Consider the following 14876-nt stretch of genomic DNA (forward strand, 5'->3'; position numbering starts at 1 on the left):
CTTTCCTTATATGAACTCTGTGCCAATCTATTTTGGTCTCTTTGAAAGGTACTTTTCTGTTCTGCTTTAACATTGTGTTTTTATGATGTCCCCTTTATCTCCTGACCCACTAGATTTCCCCCCTGATTTTATTTTCTGTGTCAATTTATTTATACTAGTGGTCCAGCTAAAGGCCCTCCTCCTCTTACATGAAGGTGTCTCAACAACCTTAGGCCACATTTCCTGCCTTCTGCAGCTGCTGTTGCATTCATTTGTCAATTAATAATACACTGTTTTGTGTTTGTATGTTTTGTTTCCCCAGTGGAAATGTAAATTTCTTACAGATCTGAACTGGGTGTTACACAGCTACATAGTCCATGCCTGACACACACATTGGTTGATGAATGAACTAACAAATTACAAATAACTAATTAGCAACAATGCGTTTTCCTGACGAATTGGTGAAATATTTGCACGACTGTCACCTTTTTTTTTTTTTTTTTTAGGTCATTAATGTGGATGATGATGGGAATGAGTTAGGTTCTGGCATAATGGAACTTACAGACACAGAACTGATTTTATACACCCGCAAACGTGACTCAGTAAAATGGCACTACCTCTGCCTGCGACGCTATGGCTATGACTCGAATCTCTTTTCTTTTGAAAGTGGTCGAAGGTGTCAAACTGGACAAGGTAGAATCTTTGTTTTTTTTTTTCCAATTATTATATTTGAAATATTATTCTTTCAGCTATTCTGTATATAAAGATTAATATTTTTCTTATGAAAATCCCAAAATAAGCAGATTGTTAAGAAAAGATATAGTATACTATGTATTCATTTATCAAGTGTTTATTAAGCACATTGTCTATGTGAGAAGTTTTGGCTCGTGTTACCTTTAAGATTTTTCAGTAAATGATTGGGCCTGCTAAATTGACTAAATGTCTTTATCATTGATTTTTTTACTACCTATTACTTGAATGGCCTTGACAAGTTACAGGACTTCTGTTGAATGTTAAATTTCTTCTCTATAACAGGGAAATGGTAATACCTATCTTATAATTATTGTAATAATTAAACAAGATAGCAATTGGAAAACACCTAGGGACTTTCCAAGGGGCCTGTTACATGGCAGATGATCACCTTGGAGTAGTGAGTTGGGCTCCCCCTGCTGTTTAGAAACAGACGAGCCTTAAGTGTGCAGGTCTTGATTTCATCAGCTTTGTTTTGGGCCATCTCCCTTAGATGAATGAAAATTATTCTGTGAACTTTTGGCGGGGGCTTGTTTTGAAACAGGGAATAATCATTAATTTATCAGATATTTATTTTAAAGGGATTTCTTACTCTTGGCGCATAGAATGCTTACTTTACAATTCTGCTCTTTGTCAAGTGTTCCCATAGTTTTTCCAAAGGTATGTTAACTATTTTTCCCTTTTGGTTTATATTTGTAGGAATCTTTGCCTTTAAGTGTGCCCGTGCAGAAGAATTATTTAACATGTTGCAAGAGATTATGCAAAATAATAGTATAAATGTGGTGGAAGAGCCAGTTGTAGAAAGGAATAATCATCAGACAGAATTGGAAGTCCCTAGAACACCTCGAACACCTACAAGTAGGTACCCATTTTCCCTCTCACATTTTGAATAACAGACATTTAGTTGTAAGATACAGATTACGGATATTTAGTCAATAACACACTATAAATCACCGTTGGATAACAGAAGTATAATAGTTGTCAGTTTTTAAAAACAGCTGTAGGCCGGGCACGGTTGTTCATGCCTGTAATCCCAGCACTTTGGGAGGCTGAGGTGGGCAGATCATGAGGTCAGGAGATCGAGAGCATCCTGGCGAACACGGTGAAACCCCGTCTCTACTAAAAAAATACAAAAAAATTAGCCGGGCGTGGTGACGGATGCCTGTAGTCCCAGCTACTCGGGAGGCTAAGGCAGGAGAATGGCATGAACCCGGGAGGTGGAGCCTGCAGTGAGCAGAGATCGCGCCACTACACTCCAGCCTGGGCGACAGAGCAAGACTCCATCTCAAAAAAAAAAAACTGTAGTTCTATGTACTTCAAATATTTTAAAAATGAAAACATTTAGTATTTCATATTATCTAAAATATGGAGTGGGAGTAATACTATTTGTGCTCTGATTTCTGCTGTCTTGGCAGAAAGACCTCTTATAATCCTCTCAGTACAGATTCGATTCTTAATCATTTTTATTCTCTCTGCCCCCACCCCCCTTTTCCTTAAACCAATAAAAAAAAAAACTCAGCTCCAGGATTTGCTGCTCAGAACTTACCTAATGGATATCCCCGATATCCCTCATTTGGAGATGCTTCATCCCATCCTTCAAGCAGACATCCTTCTGTGGGAAGTGCTCGCCTGCCTTCAGTAGGGGAAGAATCTACACATCCTTTGCTTGTGGCTGAGGAACAAGTAAGCATATGCTCCGGTGTAACAGCAATAATGATTGTTCAGAGTCAGGGTACCACTGTGCTAAAACTAGACGATTTTATTCAGCTTGAAGTTTATCTGTTTGTAAATTACTTTTGTAGTGAACAATCAGAGGAAATAGCATATATTTGCTGGCTTATGCTCAAATATATGCAGGCATTCAGGGGAACTTAGCATTATAGTAGCTTGTGGGTTCACAGAAGAGGTACATCTATAGATTAAGAAAGGCATAACTAATGGTCAGTTCCCATTATAAGAACGTCCAATGGATTAAGAGTTTATGCTGCTTTTCATATTTTAGCCATTACAGTCAGTGAACTACTAGTAGGAAGGTAGATTTTGCTGTTAATGTTACGGAGTTATTTAGTGTTCCCGACTATTCTAGTTTTCATGTGTGGAATGAAGTATCTGGTTGGAACCTCTGTATTAATTAGTTATACTTATGTTTTGTAAACCATATGTCATATTAAAAAGTTTTTAGTGTTTTTAAAATCAGTTTCTTTGTGTTCTGTACATAATGAGTTCTTATTTACCGTAATTACGTGAGTCTTTCTGTGTCGCGCAAGCTGGAGTACAGTGGCGTGATCTCAGCTCACTGCAACCTCCACCTCCCGGGTTCAAGCGGTTCTTCTGCCTCAGCCTCCCAGGTAGCTGGGATTACAGGCGCAGGCCACCACACCCGGCTAATTGTTTCGTATTTTTAGTAGAGACAGGGTTTCACTGTGTTGGCCAGGCTAGTTTTGAACTCTTGACCTCAAGTGATCCACCTGCTCCAGCCTCCCAAAGTGTTGAGATTACAGGCGTGAGCCACTGCGCCCGGCCCTTCTAAATATTTTTATATTATCTCCCCAAAATACCATTAAGCTTTTCTAAATAGTGATAATTTCTTACTAGGTGGCATTTATTTTATATCTATGCATTTTACAGAACTCTTATTAAATCTAGTAGAGTTTATCTTATATAGTCAGATCATCAGTAAATAAGGATAAATTTATCTCTTTTCAAAGTTGTTATTTATTTCTGGATCATATTTTAATGCTTTGAGAACCTCTACAACAGCAGCAAAATGATAATCCCTATTTTGTTCCTGATTTTTATTTTTTGCATAATTATCATGTTTAACAATCAAATATAATGTTGCATGTTACTTTATCTTTTGAGATGGAGCCTCACTCTGTTGCCCAGACTGATATGTAGTGGTGCAATCTCGGCTCACTGCAACCTCTGCCTCCCGGGTTCAAGTGATTTGCGTGCCTCGGCCTCCAGAGTAGCTGGGATTACAGGCGCTCACCACCATGCCCAGCTAATTTTTGTATTTTTAGTAGGGATGGGGTTTCACCACGTTGGCCAGGCTGGTCTCGAACTCCTAACCTCAAGTGATCCACCCGCTTCAGTGTCCCAGAGTGCTGGGATTACAGGCGTGGGCCATTGCACCCAGCCTGCATGTTATTTTAAAGTCGTTACTCTTTTATCAAATTAGGAAGACATTTCTACATTTATTCTCTCTTTCCACCTTTTTATTAATAAAAAAATAGTTGCAAAAGTTTTGAAGTAAGAGTACATTTGGAGAGAAAGTTAATAAAATCAACTTGTTAATAAAATTAACTGATGTGGTCAGGCTTTTTTTCAGTTTTGTTTTTTTAAGTAAATTAATTCACTTTCTGTTTTGTTTTAGGTACATACCTATGTCAACACTACAGGTGTGCAAGAAGAGCGGAAAAACCGCACAAGTGTGCATGTTCCATTGGAGGCGAGGGTTTCTAACGCTGAAAGCAACACACCAAAAGAAGAACCAAGTAGTATTGAGGACAGGGATCCTCAGATTCTTCTTGAACCTGAAGGAGTCAAATTTGTTTTAGGGCCAACGCCTGTTCAAAAGCAATTAATGGAAAAAGAGAAATTGGAGCAACTTGGAAGAGATCAAGTTAGTGGAAGTGGAGCAAATAACACAGAATGGGACACTGGCTATGACAGTGATGAACGAAGAGATGCACCCTCTGTTAACAAACTGGTGTATGAAAATATAAATGGGCTATCTATCCCTAGTGCCTCAGGGGTCAGGAGAGGTCGTCTGACATCCACCAGTACCTCAGATACCCAGAATATCAACAACTCAGCTCAGAGAAGAACTGCATTATTAAACTATGAAAATCTACCATCTTTGCCTCCTGTTTGGGAAGCCCGCAAGCTAAGTAGGGATGAAGATGACAATTTAGGACCAAAGACCCCATCTCTAAATGGCTACCATAATAATCTAGATCCAATGCATAACTATGTAAATACAGAGAATGTAACAGTGCCGGCAAGTGCTCACAAAATAGAATATTCAAGGCGTCGGGACTGTACACCTACAGTCTTTAACTTTGATATCAGACGCCCAAGTTTAGAACACAGGCAGCTTAATTACATACAGGTTGACTTGGAAGGTGGCAGTGACTCTGACAACCCTCAGACTCCAAAAACGCCTACGACTCCCCTTCCACAAACCCCTACCAGGCGCACAGAGCTGTATGCCGTGATAGACATCGAGAGAACTGCTGCTATGTCAAATTTGCAGAAAGCACTGCCACGAGATGATGGTACATCTAGGAAAACTAGACACAATAGTACTGATCTGCCCATGTGAGCCTGGAAAGCATTATGTTGTTTGCACCTTTGTGAAGTTTTTAAAAATGAAGATGCAAGTACTTCATTTTCATTTCTAAATACTAACTCCTTTTATAGACTGATAAAATTTTTTTCTGAGTATTTCATGTGCATCTTTAACTAAAGGGAATTAATGTAGAGCAGGTACTCCTTAAAGAACACTAATTTCATTATATACTACTCGTTGTACAGCAGCATTCCTGTTTTCACAGTGCCTATTTAAAATGAGAGTTGAAGTGAATGACATGCTGGTTGATTTTTATCAATATTCTGGACTTAACGCATATCTTTCATGTCTAAGTCATAGTTGGCTTTTAAAACTTTTTATAAAGCCTCTTGACAATGTGCATTGCTAACAGATAACTATAGGCTTTGAAAGTAATGCTCGTAGATTCAGTGTTCACAGTATGTGGCCTCCAGCATGTAACATGAGGAATCCTTTATTTCATTAATTAAAGGCTTTTTTACTTGAGCCAAAACATATGTAAAGGAAACAAGTACCACACCTCCTCTTACACCAGTCAGCTCCTTTGTCTTCAGTGTTACTAGAAAGCAGCCTGTGTCCATGAGTATAGTTTGCTGTTGGTGCACTGAAAGGCAAGAAGGAGACAAGATTTTCTATTTACTCATCTCATGATGTCATTTGAAGGGCATGTCCACATATCTTACTCAGAATTATAATAGGCTCAAGAATCAGTCTCAGGTCACTTTACCCAAAAACATTTGAAAATCTGAACCACAATCTCTTGAAAGTTTTTCTCCTATAGATTATTGACAAAACATTGTTTTCTGGAGGCATTTGTGCCATTAGGTTTCCATTTATCTTCAGTTTTTTCTTTGGTGTTTGGGATGTGTTATTTTGTTGCTTTATGTCCTTTTCAATTTAAAATGTTTGAGTTTGTATATAGTTTTGAAATTGGATTATGTGTTCATTGTTGTTTAGTTTGCATTTTTGTCAAATTATGGTTTTGAAGGTTCATTTGGAACTTACTGTTATTCTATAACAGGGTTGCCCTTGTCCAGTATTTATTTATATGCTGTTTACTTTTCAAGTTGATAAAAAATTCTCTCAATTCTAAATTTACTTGTGTCCATAGGTGATCTCTTTAGCAACTGAGAAAAAAAGGAAGATACTTTTAACATGCAAAGTTCCCTCAAGGTGTACCGTGTTTTCTCTGTGGGCACTCTTCCCCAGCACTTTAGCAGTAATTCCCCCAGCTACACGCTGCAGTTGTACTCTGCCCACTCTAGTGTTCCTCAGCTCTGCTGTCCTTTTACTTGTAGCGGGATCTTTGATTATCCTTTGATTTCCATGAAATATTAATATTGTTGCCAGCATAGCAGGTACAGTGGAAGTCTTGTAGCAATGAGATTGTATCATAATTTAGCATTAAAATGAATTAAAATTTTATAAACTGAAGAGTCTCCATATGTCAAACTCTTGGAAAATCAAAGATGTTCCAATTTCCTAAACACTAGAGAATATGAGAGAAGGTAGAGTGGAAAAAGGTTAGGTAACCTTGCAAAATATTTTACTATTTCCTCTAAATATGAGGATGTTTGAGATTATGATCTGGATCTACCAGATATAACTAAGGTTAATTTAGCATGAAAAAGTTTTAGTCATATTAGCATCCAACCTATTCAGTAAATAACCGAATCATAGGACAGTGATGGATTAGGAGAACAATAGAGTGGGATCATTATAAAGAAAATAAATTATTAAAGGTATCTTTATCGTTTTCAGTGCCATTTTAGTGTCTTTATTATAAATCAATATCAGTGTATTTTATCATTCTATGTGCATAGCAGAATTTTCTTTTCCCCCTTTTGTTCCCTTGTGAACTTGGTGCTTATTAAAGTGTTCACTGTTCCCTTAAAAGAGAGCAGTGGTATAGGTGTGCAGTTTCCGTGATGCAGGTTCCATTTTTAATACATTGTTCCACTATCCTTTCTTCTGAGTAAATTGCTAATTGTGCCAAATTTATGTAATAGTTTTTGTAATGTGGAATAAGAATTATGATGGAACCAATGCACATAGTTTTTTCTGAAACAACCAGTCAAGGCAGAACATTAATCTCCAAATGAAAGGGCTGATCTATTTATTCATTTTGGAGGTTGGATACTTTATTCTTTCCGTCATCCTTTTCATTGTTTCCTCCGGATTCTAATTAGTTTTTATTTTTTTAGATAACTCCAATATAATCATTACAGTTTATGCTTTAAATACTGTGTGCTTTAAAAATGAAAATGGGACCAATTTGCTAAGAATTTGATTTTAGGTACTATAAGAGTATTAGGAAGATATATACAACTGGTGTTAATTTCTAGATGTCTTCTAGAAATCACTTGTGTTCCTATTTAATAAAAGGTAATTTAGAATACTACTTGTCCTTTGCAGTAGTTTAGTAATGGGCATTAAGCTGTGTCCTGGAAGGATGTACCTATTACTAGGTGCATTTTAGAATGAAATATTAATATTTTATTAGCATATAATTATGGCCATATATCTCAGATTTTCTGAGGCAGATCTAATTTTAGATAATTCTGTTGGTAGACCATGTGATCCTTCTTTTTGGTTTTGGAAATATAATCATTGTTAATGTTTTCCCTCCAAATAGAATACTGTTTTATCCATATAAATCATAACAGCATCTATCCCATGCCAGGGTTGGAAACTGATATTGGTATTACTTGTGTTTTTTTCTTAATGTGTTTTATTTCCCAGTTTCATCTTATTTTAAAAATGAAAATATGGTGCCTTCCCTCCCTCCAGGAAGACTGGCAAATAGTTCCTTTTATTTACTGCTGCTGTGGAGTGATGAGATATGCACTTTACTCTTGAAGATTCAGCAAAAAGCTTTTCACTTCCCAGTATATCCAGAATACATCACATCTGGGACTTAGGAAAATTTGCCAAGCAATCTTTGTTTTTATAGATACTAATGTTGACCCTCTCCACCGTTCAATGTTATAAATAGAACAAGTCAAGCTAGTGTTTGTTAATCTCCTTCCCCTCCCCAAAACTGTGGCACAGCATATAAAAATGTACCTCAATAATGTTCTATTAAAAATGGGACAGGGGCCTTATGTTTTCATAATTTCCCAACAATGTGCCACCATATTTTTGCCTCAAGGTAAAGGTTTTAACAGATGAAAAAGTACTTCCCAATTCCCCCTGTGCTATTCCTAACCTATAATGCCCAAATGTTTTGTGCAATGTGTAGTGTGTGTGTATAAATACATATATTCTTGAAGTAGACATACCATCAGAGACATCATTCACAAGTAACTGATGTATTGGCATCTCATTCATATTTCTGATGTGTGAGGTATATGGTACTAATTACCTTTTCCTTGATGTTTGCCAAATTTGAATAAAGGCATTGGTACGAAATTACAGAATGTAAAGAAAACGTTTTTGGCTTGAAAAATTAACAAATATTTTATGACATACCACAGTATACTCTGCCCAAACCAGCCCCCTATCTATCTTTCCTGTTCTTTACATCCCTGTTCCCCATCCCTACTTCCTCATTTTTTTGGGGTATAACACAGTTCTTTTGTAGCATCATTATAATTGCAGTTCTATGGCAATTGGACAATTATAGCATGGAAACAGACTGGTATTAATAGTACAGTAGTCACCAGTGTGCCACATTTGCATTAGTAATGCAAAATATACATTTTATAAAGGACAAACTTTGTGTTATGTTTTATTTTCATTACATTGTATAATATTGTAAGATTATTGTATGTCCTCATTTGCATTATAAATGTTTTTTTCCTACGTAAAGGCATAAATATAGCAACTTTGTATAAAGGTAGCTTATTAGATTTTTAATTTTTTCTTTTATAAAAAATTGTCTAACAGTGGGACTACCATTGCCAAATTGTATATGAAATATGAATTTTACCCCCATGGTTAATTTCTTTTATAAACATTCCATATTTCTCTAATAAAGGACATAAGTGATACTGTACTATGCATAAATTGTATCTTAATGCTGTTTCAGATCAGCATTTTAAATTTTGATTTGCATTTTTAATATTGGCAAAACGTAACCACTGTTAATTAAAATAAAACCTTGTATATGTAACAACATAATTTGCCCTCTATCCCTTCCCACCCTTTGTTCTCTATTTCTCCCTATCAGTGCCAACTTCATACATTTTGTAGCATGGCAATAAAATATAACTTTTACACTGAGGCCGAGTGTGGCTTTTTGGAGGAAGTGGGGATGGGACGATTGCCCTCTAGTTGTCTTTTGCATATGACTGTTTTTGCATATAAGCCATGTCATCAGGCATGAAAAGTTCTCTCATATATGACGTAAACATGCTTTTAAGGACAAGTGTGTGAATGTGCTTTTTAAGCTTAATTTTTGTCAAGACAAATAACTAATTTTTTTATCTTTGGAGAAGTCAGAGTTCTTTAAGTACAATCAAACGTTTATTAACTGGAGTACTTAGAATAAGCTAGTAATTGAATTCAGTTCAACAAGGGCTAAGCAACACATTTTTTAAAATCCTTATTTATTGTAGAGTATTATACTGTCCTACAAATTATGTAAAATATGGTTTAATATTAGATGACTTTGGAATTTGCAATGCCTTACTGTTGTCATTCTAGCATAAATATCCATGATGAGGTACTCAAGTTGATACTGGAAGCTGAGCTGATCATACACGGACCTGAAGCATTCATGAAAAGCTGCTTTGTTGAATAAAGTCTGATTGGAGTTCTTTTCATGCTCACTTTCCCCTTACTGCCCAAAGTAGATTGCAATAAAACCCCAATAAAACGTGTGGTTGGATATCTACTTAAAGTTTTATTGTATTTATATTTCACATACTACTTGAAACTTCATGACATTTTCTTTCCTAGTCTCATATCAGTGCCTCTGTTTTCAAAATGAACATATCATCAAAATGAAATTGTAACTATTTGACAGGCTCTCTCACAGTTTTATCTGTGTGATCATTCCAAATAGTAGTTCTCAGCTCTGGGACTTCAAACCTGTTTTTAGCCACTGAGTGACATTGCAAAGCCTTAGTTGAGTACAGGTCAAGATGGAAATTATTTAAATAATGAAGGAGATGGACATGTCCACAAATGATTGATGTAACTGGCATGATAAAGACACAAAGGAAGGGCATCCAACTCAGCCTAGGGGTGCAGGTTTTCAAGCAAAGCTGCTTGGAGGGGGTGATCCCTGGGGTGTTTTGTTTAAAGTCTTTGTAGCTTAAGAGAGGATGTCTTAGGGAGAAGGGATAGCATGTGCAAAGGCACAGAGGTATAGAAAGATCATGACATTCAGTGGTTGCAAGAGGTTGCAAATGACTAAGAGCATGGAGAGCAAAGGCAGGCTTGGGGGATACAGAAGAAAGGACAAATGAGAAACAGATCACAGAATCCTAAGGAGCTTTTGTTTAGGTGACAGAACTTGAAGGATTTTAAACACCAGAAAAATAATAGTTTAGACAGATTACTCTGACAACATGGATATCTGAAGGGCACAGTATTTTATTTTTATTTTTATTTTTATTTTTTATTTTTTGAGACAGTTGCTCTGTCGCCCAGGTTGGACGGAGTGCAGTGGCGCAGTCTCGGCTCACTGCAAACTCTGCCTCCCAGGTTCATGCCATTCTCCTAGCTCTGCCTCCCAAGTAGCTGGAACTATGGTATTTTAATAAAGCAGGGACTGGTTAAGAGGCTTTTTCAGAAATGGAGCCAGATCTGATAAATGTGTATTCAAAGGCATTGCTAAAGGACTGTTGTTTACTGCTGTGCAACAAACCACCCTAAAATTTAATGGCTTAAAGCAGCAATCATTTTATATCTCAAGTTGCTATAGATCAGGATGGGCAGGGCACAGCAGAGATGACTCATCTCATATGATGTCTGGAGGCCTGGCTTCCTCACATGTTTTGTGCCTCAGCTAGTATGGTTCAAGCAGCTGAGGGCTGGCTGGACCAGTTCCACTAGGTCATGTCTGGAACTTCTAGCTATCAGCTGTGTTCCTTAGTTTTCCTCCATGTAGTCTTGGGTTTTTCTTCATGTGGTCTTCTTACATGGCAGCTTAGGGTTCCCAAGAGCACAAAAGTAGAAGCTGCTAGGCTTTCTTGAGGCCTAAGCCCAGAACTGGCACAATGTCAATTCTGTTCTATTTTGTTGAATTATAGTGGCTCATATAAAAGCATGAACATCAAAAGTGCAGTTTATGCAGGGCCACCAATGTAATAGAGGGCCTAAAGGAGGAAGAATTAACACCTCTGATTGATAAGGGGAAATGATAGAAATGGAGGGGTCAAAGATGACCCCCAGTTGTCTGGTTTGGGTGACTGAGATGGTTGATGGTGTCAGTTCACTGAGATTTAAAATATATTTGGGGGCTGGGCATGGTGGCTCACTCCTGTAACCCCAACACTTTGGGAGGCTGAGGAGGGTGGATCACTTCAGCCCAGAAGTTTGAGACCAGCCTGGGCAACATGGTGAAAACCTGTTACTATGAAAAAATACAAAAATCAACTGGCATGGTGGTGTGTGCTTGTAGTCCCAGCTACTCAAGAGACTGAGGCAGGAGGATAGATTAAGCCTGGGAGGTTGAGGCTGCAATGAACTGTGATCATGCCACTGTGGTCCAGCCTGGGCAACATAATGAGACCCTGTTTTGTTTTTGTTTTTTTAAGTGCTACTCTAAGTGTGCTCCACAGACTGGTTCCTGTGTACAAACTATCATGGTCTGCAACATGAGAATTATCAAATCTTCTAACCTCCCTACTACCCAAACACTAGGTGTCTGGATCGACCCTACTCAGTGCAACTCTGGATTCCTGGTCCTTTATTTGGTTTCCTTCCCCAGGTATTCTTAGTGTTCCTGAGGAATGTTGACAAGTCCCATAACTGTTCTGGTGGTTGTTTGCCTCTTTGGCTAGTTATTTCACTCCAGATAATGCATCTACCCTTGCTCCCAAATCACCTCTAGCCATCAAATCATGGTATGCTACAGTGCTTTCCTACTTCCATATCATGCCAAGCATACCCACCCTCGGCTACTATACTTAACAAAGCCTATTAGAAGACTTGGGACATAATGATAACAATAGCTAAGCTAAACAGGCACTGTTCTAAGCTATTTAATCTTTGTGATAATTATCTCCATTTTACACAAAAGGAAACTGAGGCACAGAGAGATTATATAACCGGAAGCTGACGAGTTAACAAAAGGTCAACTCACTGAAAGCCATATTATACCAAGGGGAAGAGAGAGGAGGACACAGAGTCATAGAGAGGAGAGGGTCACAAAGACTTTGAGGGAGGAGGAAGGGTTAACTAAGATAAGCCAAGATCAAGGGACTTGAGAGTAGAGGACAGAAGAAGAGCCAGGAGAAAGTCGCACAACGTGTTTAATCACAGAAACATGGATTCCCAAGGTCTCACTACCTCCATAGGCCCTGTAACCTATCTAATACAAATTACTATAAAATGTATAAATAGACTGGGCGCAGTGGCTTCCACCTGTAATTCCAGCACTTTGGGAGGCCAAGGTGGGCAGACTGCATGAACTCAGGAGTTCAAGACCAGCCTGAGAAACATGGCAAAACCCCATCTCCACCAAAAATACAAAAAATTAGCCGGTGTGGTGGCGCATGCCTGTATTCCCAGCTACTCGTGAGACAGGTGGGAGGATCGCTTGAAGCCAGGAGGCAGAGGCTGCGGTAAGTGGAGATCGCGCCACTGCACTCCAGCCTGGGTGACAGAGTAAGACCCTGTCTCAATTTAAAAAAAAAAAAAAAAAAAGTCAGGCGTGGTGGCTCATGCCTGTAATCTCAGCCAGCACTTTGGGAGGCTGAGGTGGGCAGATTGCTTGAGGTCAGAAGTTTGAGACCAGCCTGGCCAACATGGTTAAACCCTGTCTATACTAAAAATACAAAAATTAGCCAGCCGTGGTGGTGCATGCCCGTAGCCCCAGCTATTTGGGAGGCTGAGGCAGGAGAATTGCTTGAACCTGGGAGGCGAAGGTTGCAGTGAGCTGAGATCATGCCACTGCACTCCAGCCTGAGCGACAGAGTGAAACTCCGTCTCAAAAAAAAAAAAAAGTATAAACAGCTAAAAGAGACAGTTTTTGGTAAGCTAGCACATTGATCATGCTCTGAATGGCCTTCAATGAACTGATTTAAAGAGCCTGTGAAACCCACCCAAGGCTACAAAGCCAGCATGTAAAATGGCTGAAATTCAAACTCATATAGTCTGGGTCTAGAAGCTGAGTGTTTAGCCTCTGGGTGTAGAGGTGTCATCAAAGGAGGGGGAAGTAGGAAAGGAGGAAGGATCAAAAGATGCCATGGAGAAGGGACACATTTCCAAGGGTCCCATCATAGGGTCTCTTCCTGGCTGCCTCTAGCCTCAGTTCCACAAGGTAGCAGGGCCTGCCTCCTTCTCCCCATCCAAATGCCTCTGGCTACATTCAAAGCCCAGCAGGGAGCAGTCATTGGTTTCCCCATCACATACAGTCTCAGGCTTGCCTACCAGAGGACATAGTAAATATCTCCAGGTATGTAATTTTGCCCACAATAAAAACAACCTTTTTCAATATTGTGCAGGCATCTTAGTTTTTCATTGTGAATCTTCTCATTCCAGAATGCGATTTGGGATCGGCCTAGGAAAGTACATTTCCTGAAAGAAGACCAAGTTTTCCTACAAAGAACAGAAAATTCTTGGGAGATTTAAAAAAACAATTTGTTCGGCCTGAACTCCCCCTTTTCATGTCGGACCTGAGGAATACTGTAAACCAGGGTCAGCAAACTTTTTCTGTAAAGAATTAGATAATAAATGTTTTAGCATTCGTGTGCCCACACAACCTGTCGTGACTACTCAACTCTGCCACATAACTCTGCTCTTGTATTGTGACAGAGTAAACATGCATGGGTATGCCCATGGAGTCCAACGAAGCTTTACGGACACTGAAATATTAATTTCACAGAATTTTCATGTGTCAGGAAATTTTTTATTTCTTTCAACCACTTAAAAATGTAAAAACTATTCTTAGCTCTCAGGCCATACAAAAACAGTTGCCAGGCTGGGTTTGACCCCTCCCAGCTTGCCAACCCCTGGTGGAAATCAACCCACTTAGAGGAAATCCAAAGGGTAGAAACAACTAAAAATTGAAAATTCCTGTTAATGTTAGCAATGTCAAAAATCCAGGAGACCCCAGCTATTCAGGAGACTGAGGCAGGAAGATTGCTTGAGCCCAGGAGTTCCAGGCCAGCCTGGGCAACATGTGAGACCCCGTCTCTAAAACAAAACAAAACAGAAAAAGAAAAATCCAAGAGCTTGGTTTTTGTTTGTTTGTTTTTGAGACAGAGTCTCACTCTGTTGCCCAGGCTGGAGTGCAGTGGCGTAATCTCGGCTCACCGCAACCTCTGCCTCCCGGGTTCAAGCAATTCTCCTGCCTCAGCCTCCTGAGTAGTTGGGATTATGGGCATGCGCACACCACGCCCGGCTAATTTTTGTATTTTCAGTAGAGACGGGGTTTCACCTTGTTGGCCAGGCTGGTCTCCAACTCCTGACCTCAGGTGATCTGCCCGCCTCAGCCTCCCGAAGTGCTGGGATTACAGGCGTGAGCCACCACGCCCTGCCAAGGAGCTTGTTAAGTGATCAAAGGGAGAAAACAGGGTATCAGTAGATGACAGAAAAATTTTTTAGAGAACAAATTTTGCTTTAGACATCCGTCAACTTAAAGAAAGTAGAAAACTGTCTGTAATAAACTGAAATATTTGGGACTGATCTTGATGTCTGC

At 39.0% G+C, this 14876-nt stretch overlaps 1 protein-coding gene across 9 annotated transcripts in view; it reads left to right on the plus strand.

The window, feature by feature from the left end:
- FRS2 (fibroblast growth factor receptor substrate 2) overlaps window positions 1–9899 on the plus strand; it is a 109229-nt gene extending 99330 nt beyond the window's left edge. For all 9 annotated transcript variants that reach the window (XM_015431186.4, XM_074007390.1, XM_065524556.2 and 6 more), the window contains 4 exons: window positions 486–672; window positions 1429–1587; window positions 2249–2412; window positions 4106–9899. In XM_015431186.4, coding sequence (XP_015286672.1) covers window positions 486–672; window positions 1429–1587; window positions 2249–2412; window positions 4106–5056 — 1461 coding nt within the window. In that variant the 3' untranslated portion in view covers window positions 5057–9899. The remainder of the gene's footprint in view (window positions 1–485; window positions 673–1428; window positions 1588–2248; window positions 2413–4105) is intronic.
- The last annotated feature ends 4977 nt before the right edge of the window (window positions 9900–14876 follow it).

The sequence above is a fragment of the Macaca fascicularis genome, chromosome 11 (genome assembly GCF_037993035.2).
Source record: "Macaca fascicularis isolate 582-1 chromosome 11, T2T-MFA8v1.1".
Taxonomy (NCBI): Eukaryota; Metazoa; Chordata; class Mammalia; order Primates; family Cercopithecidae; genus Macaca; species Macaca fascicularis.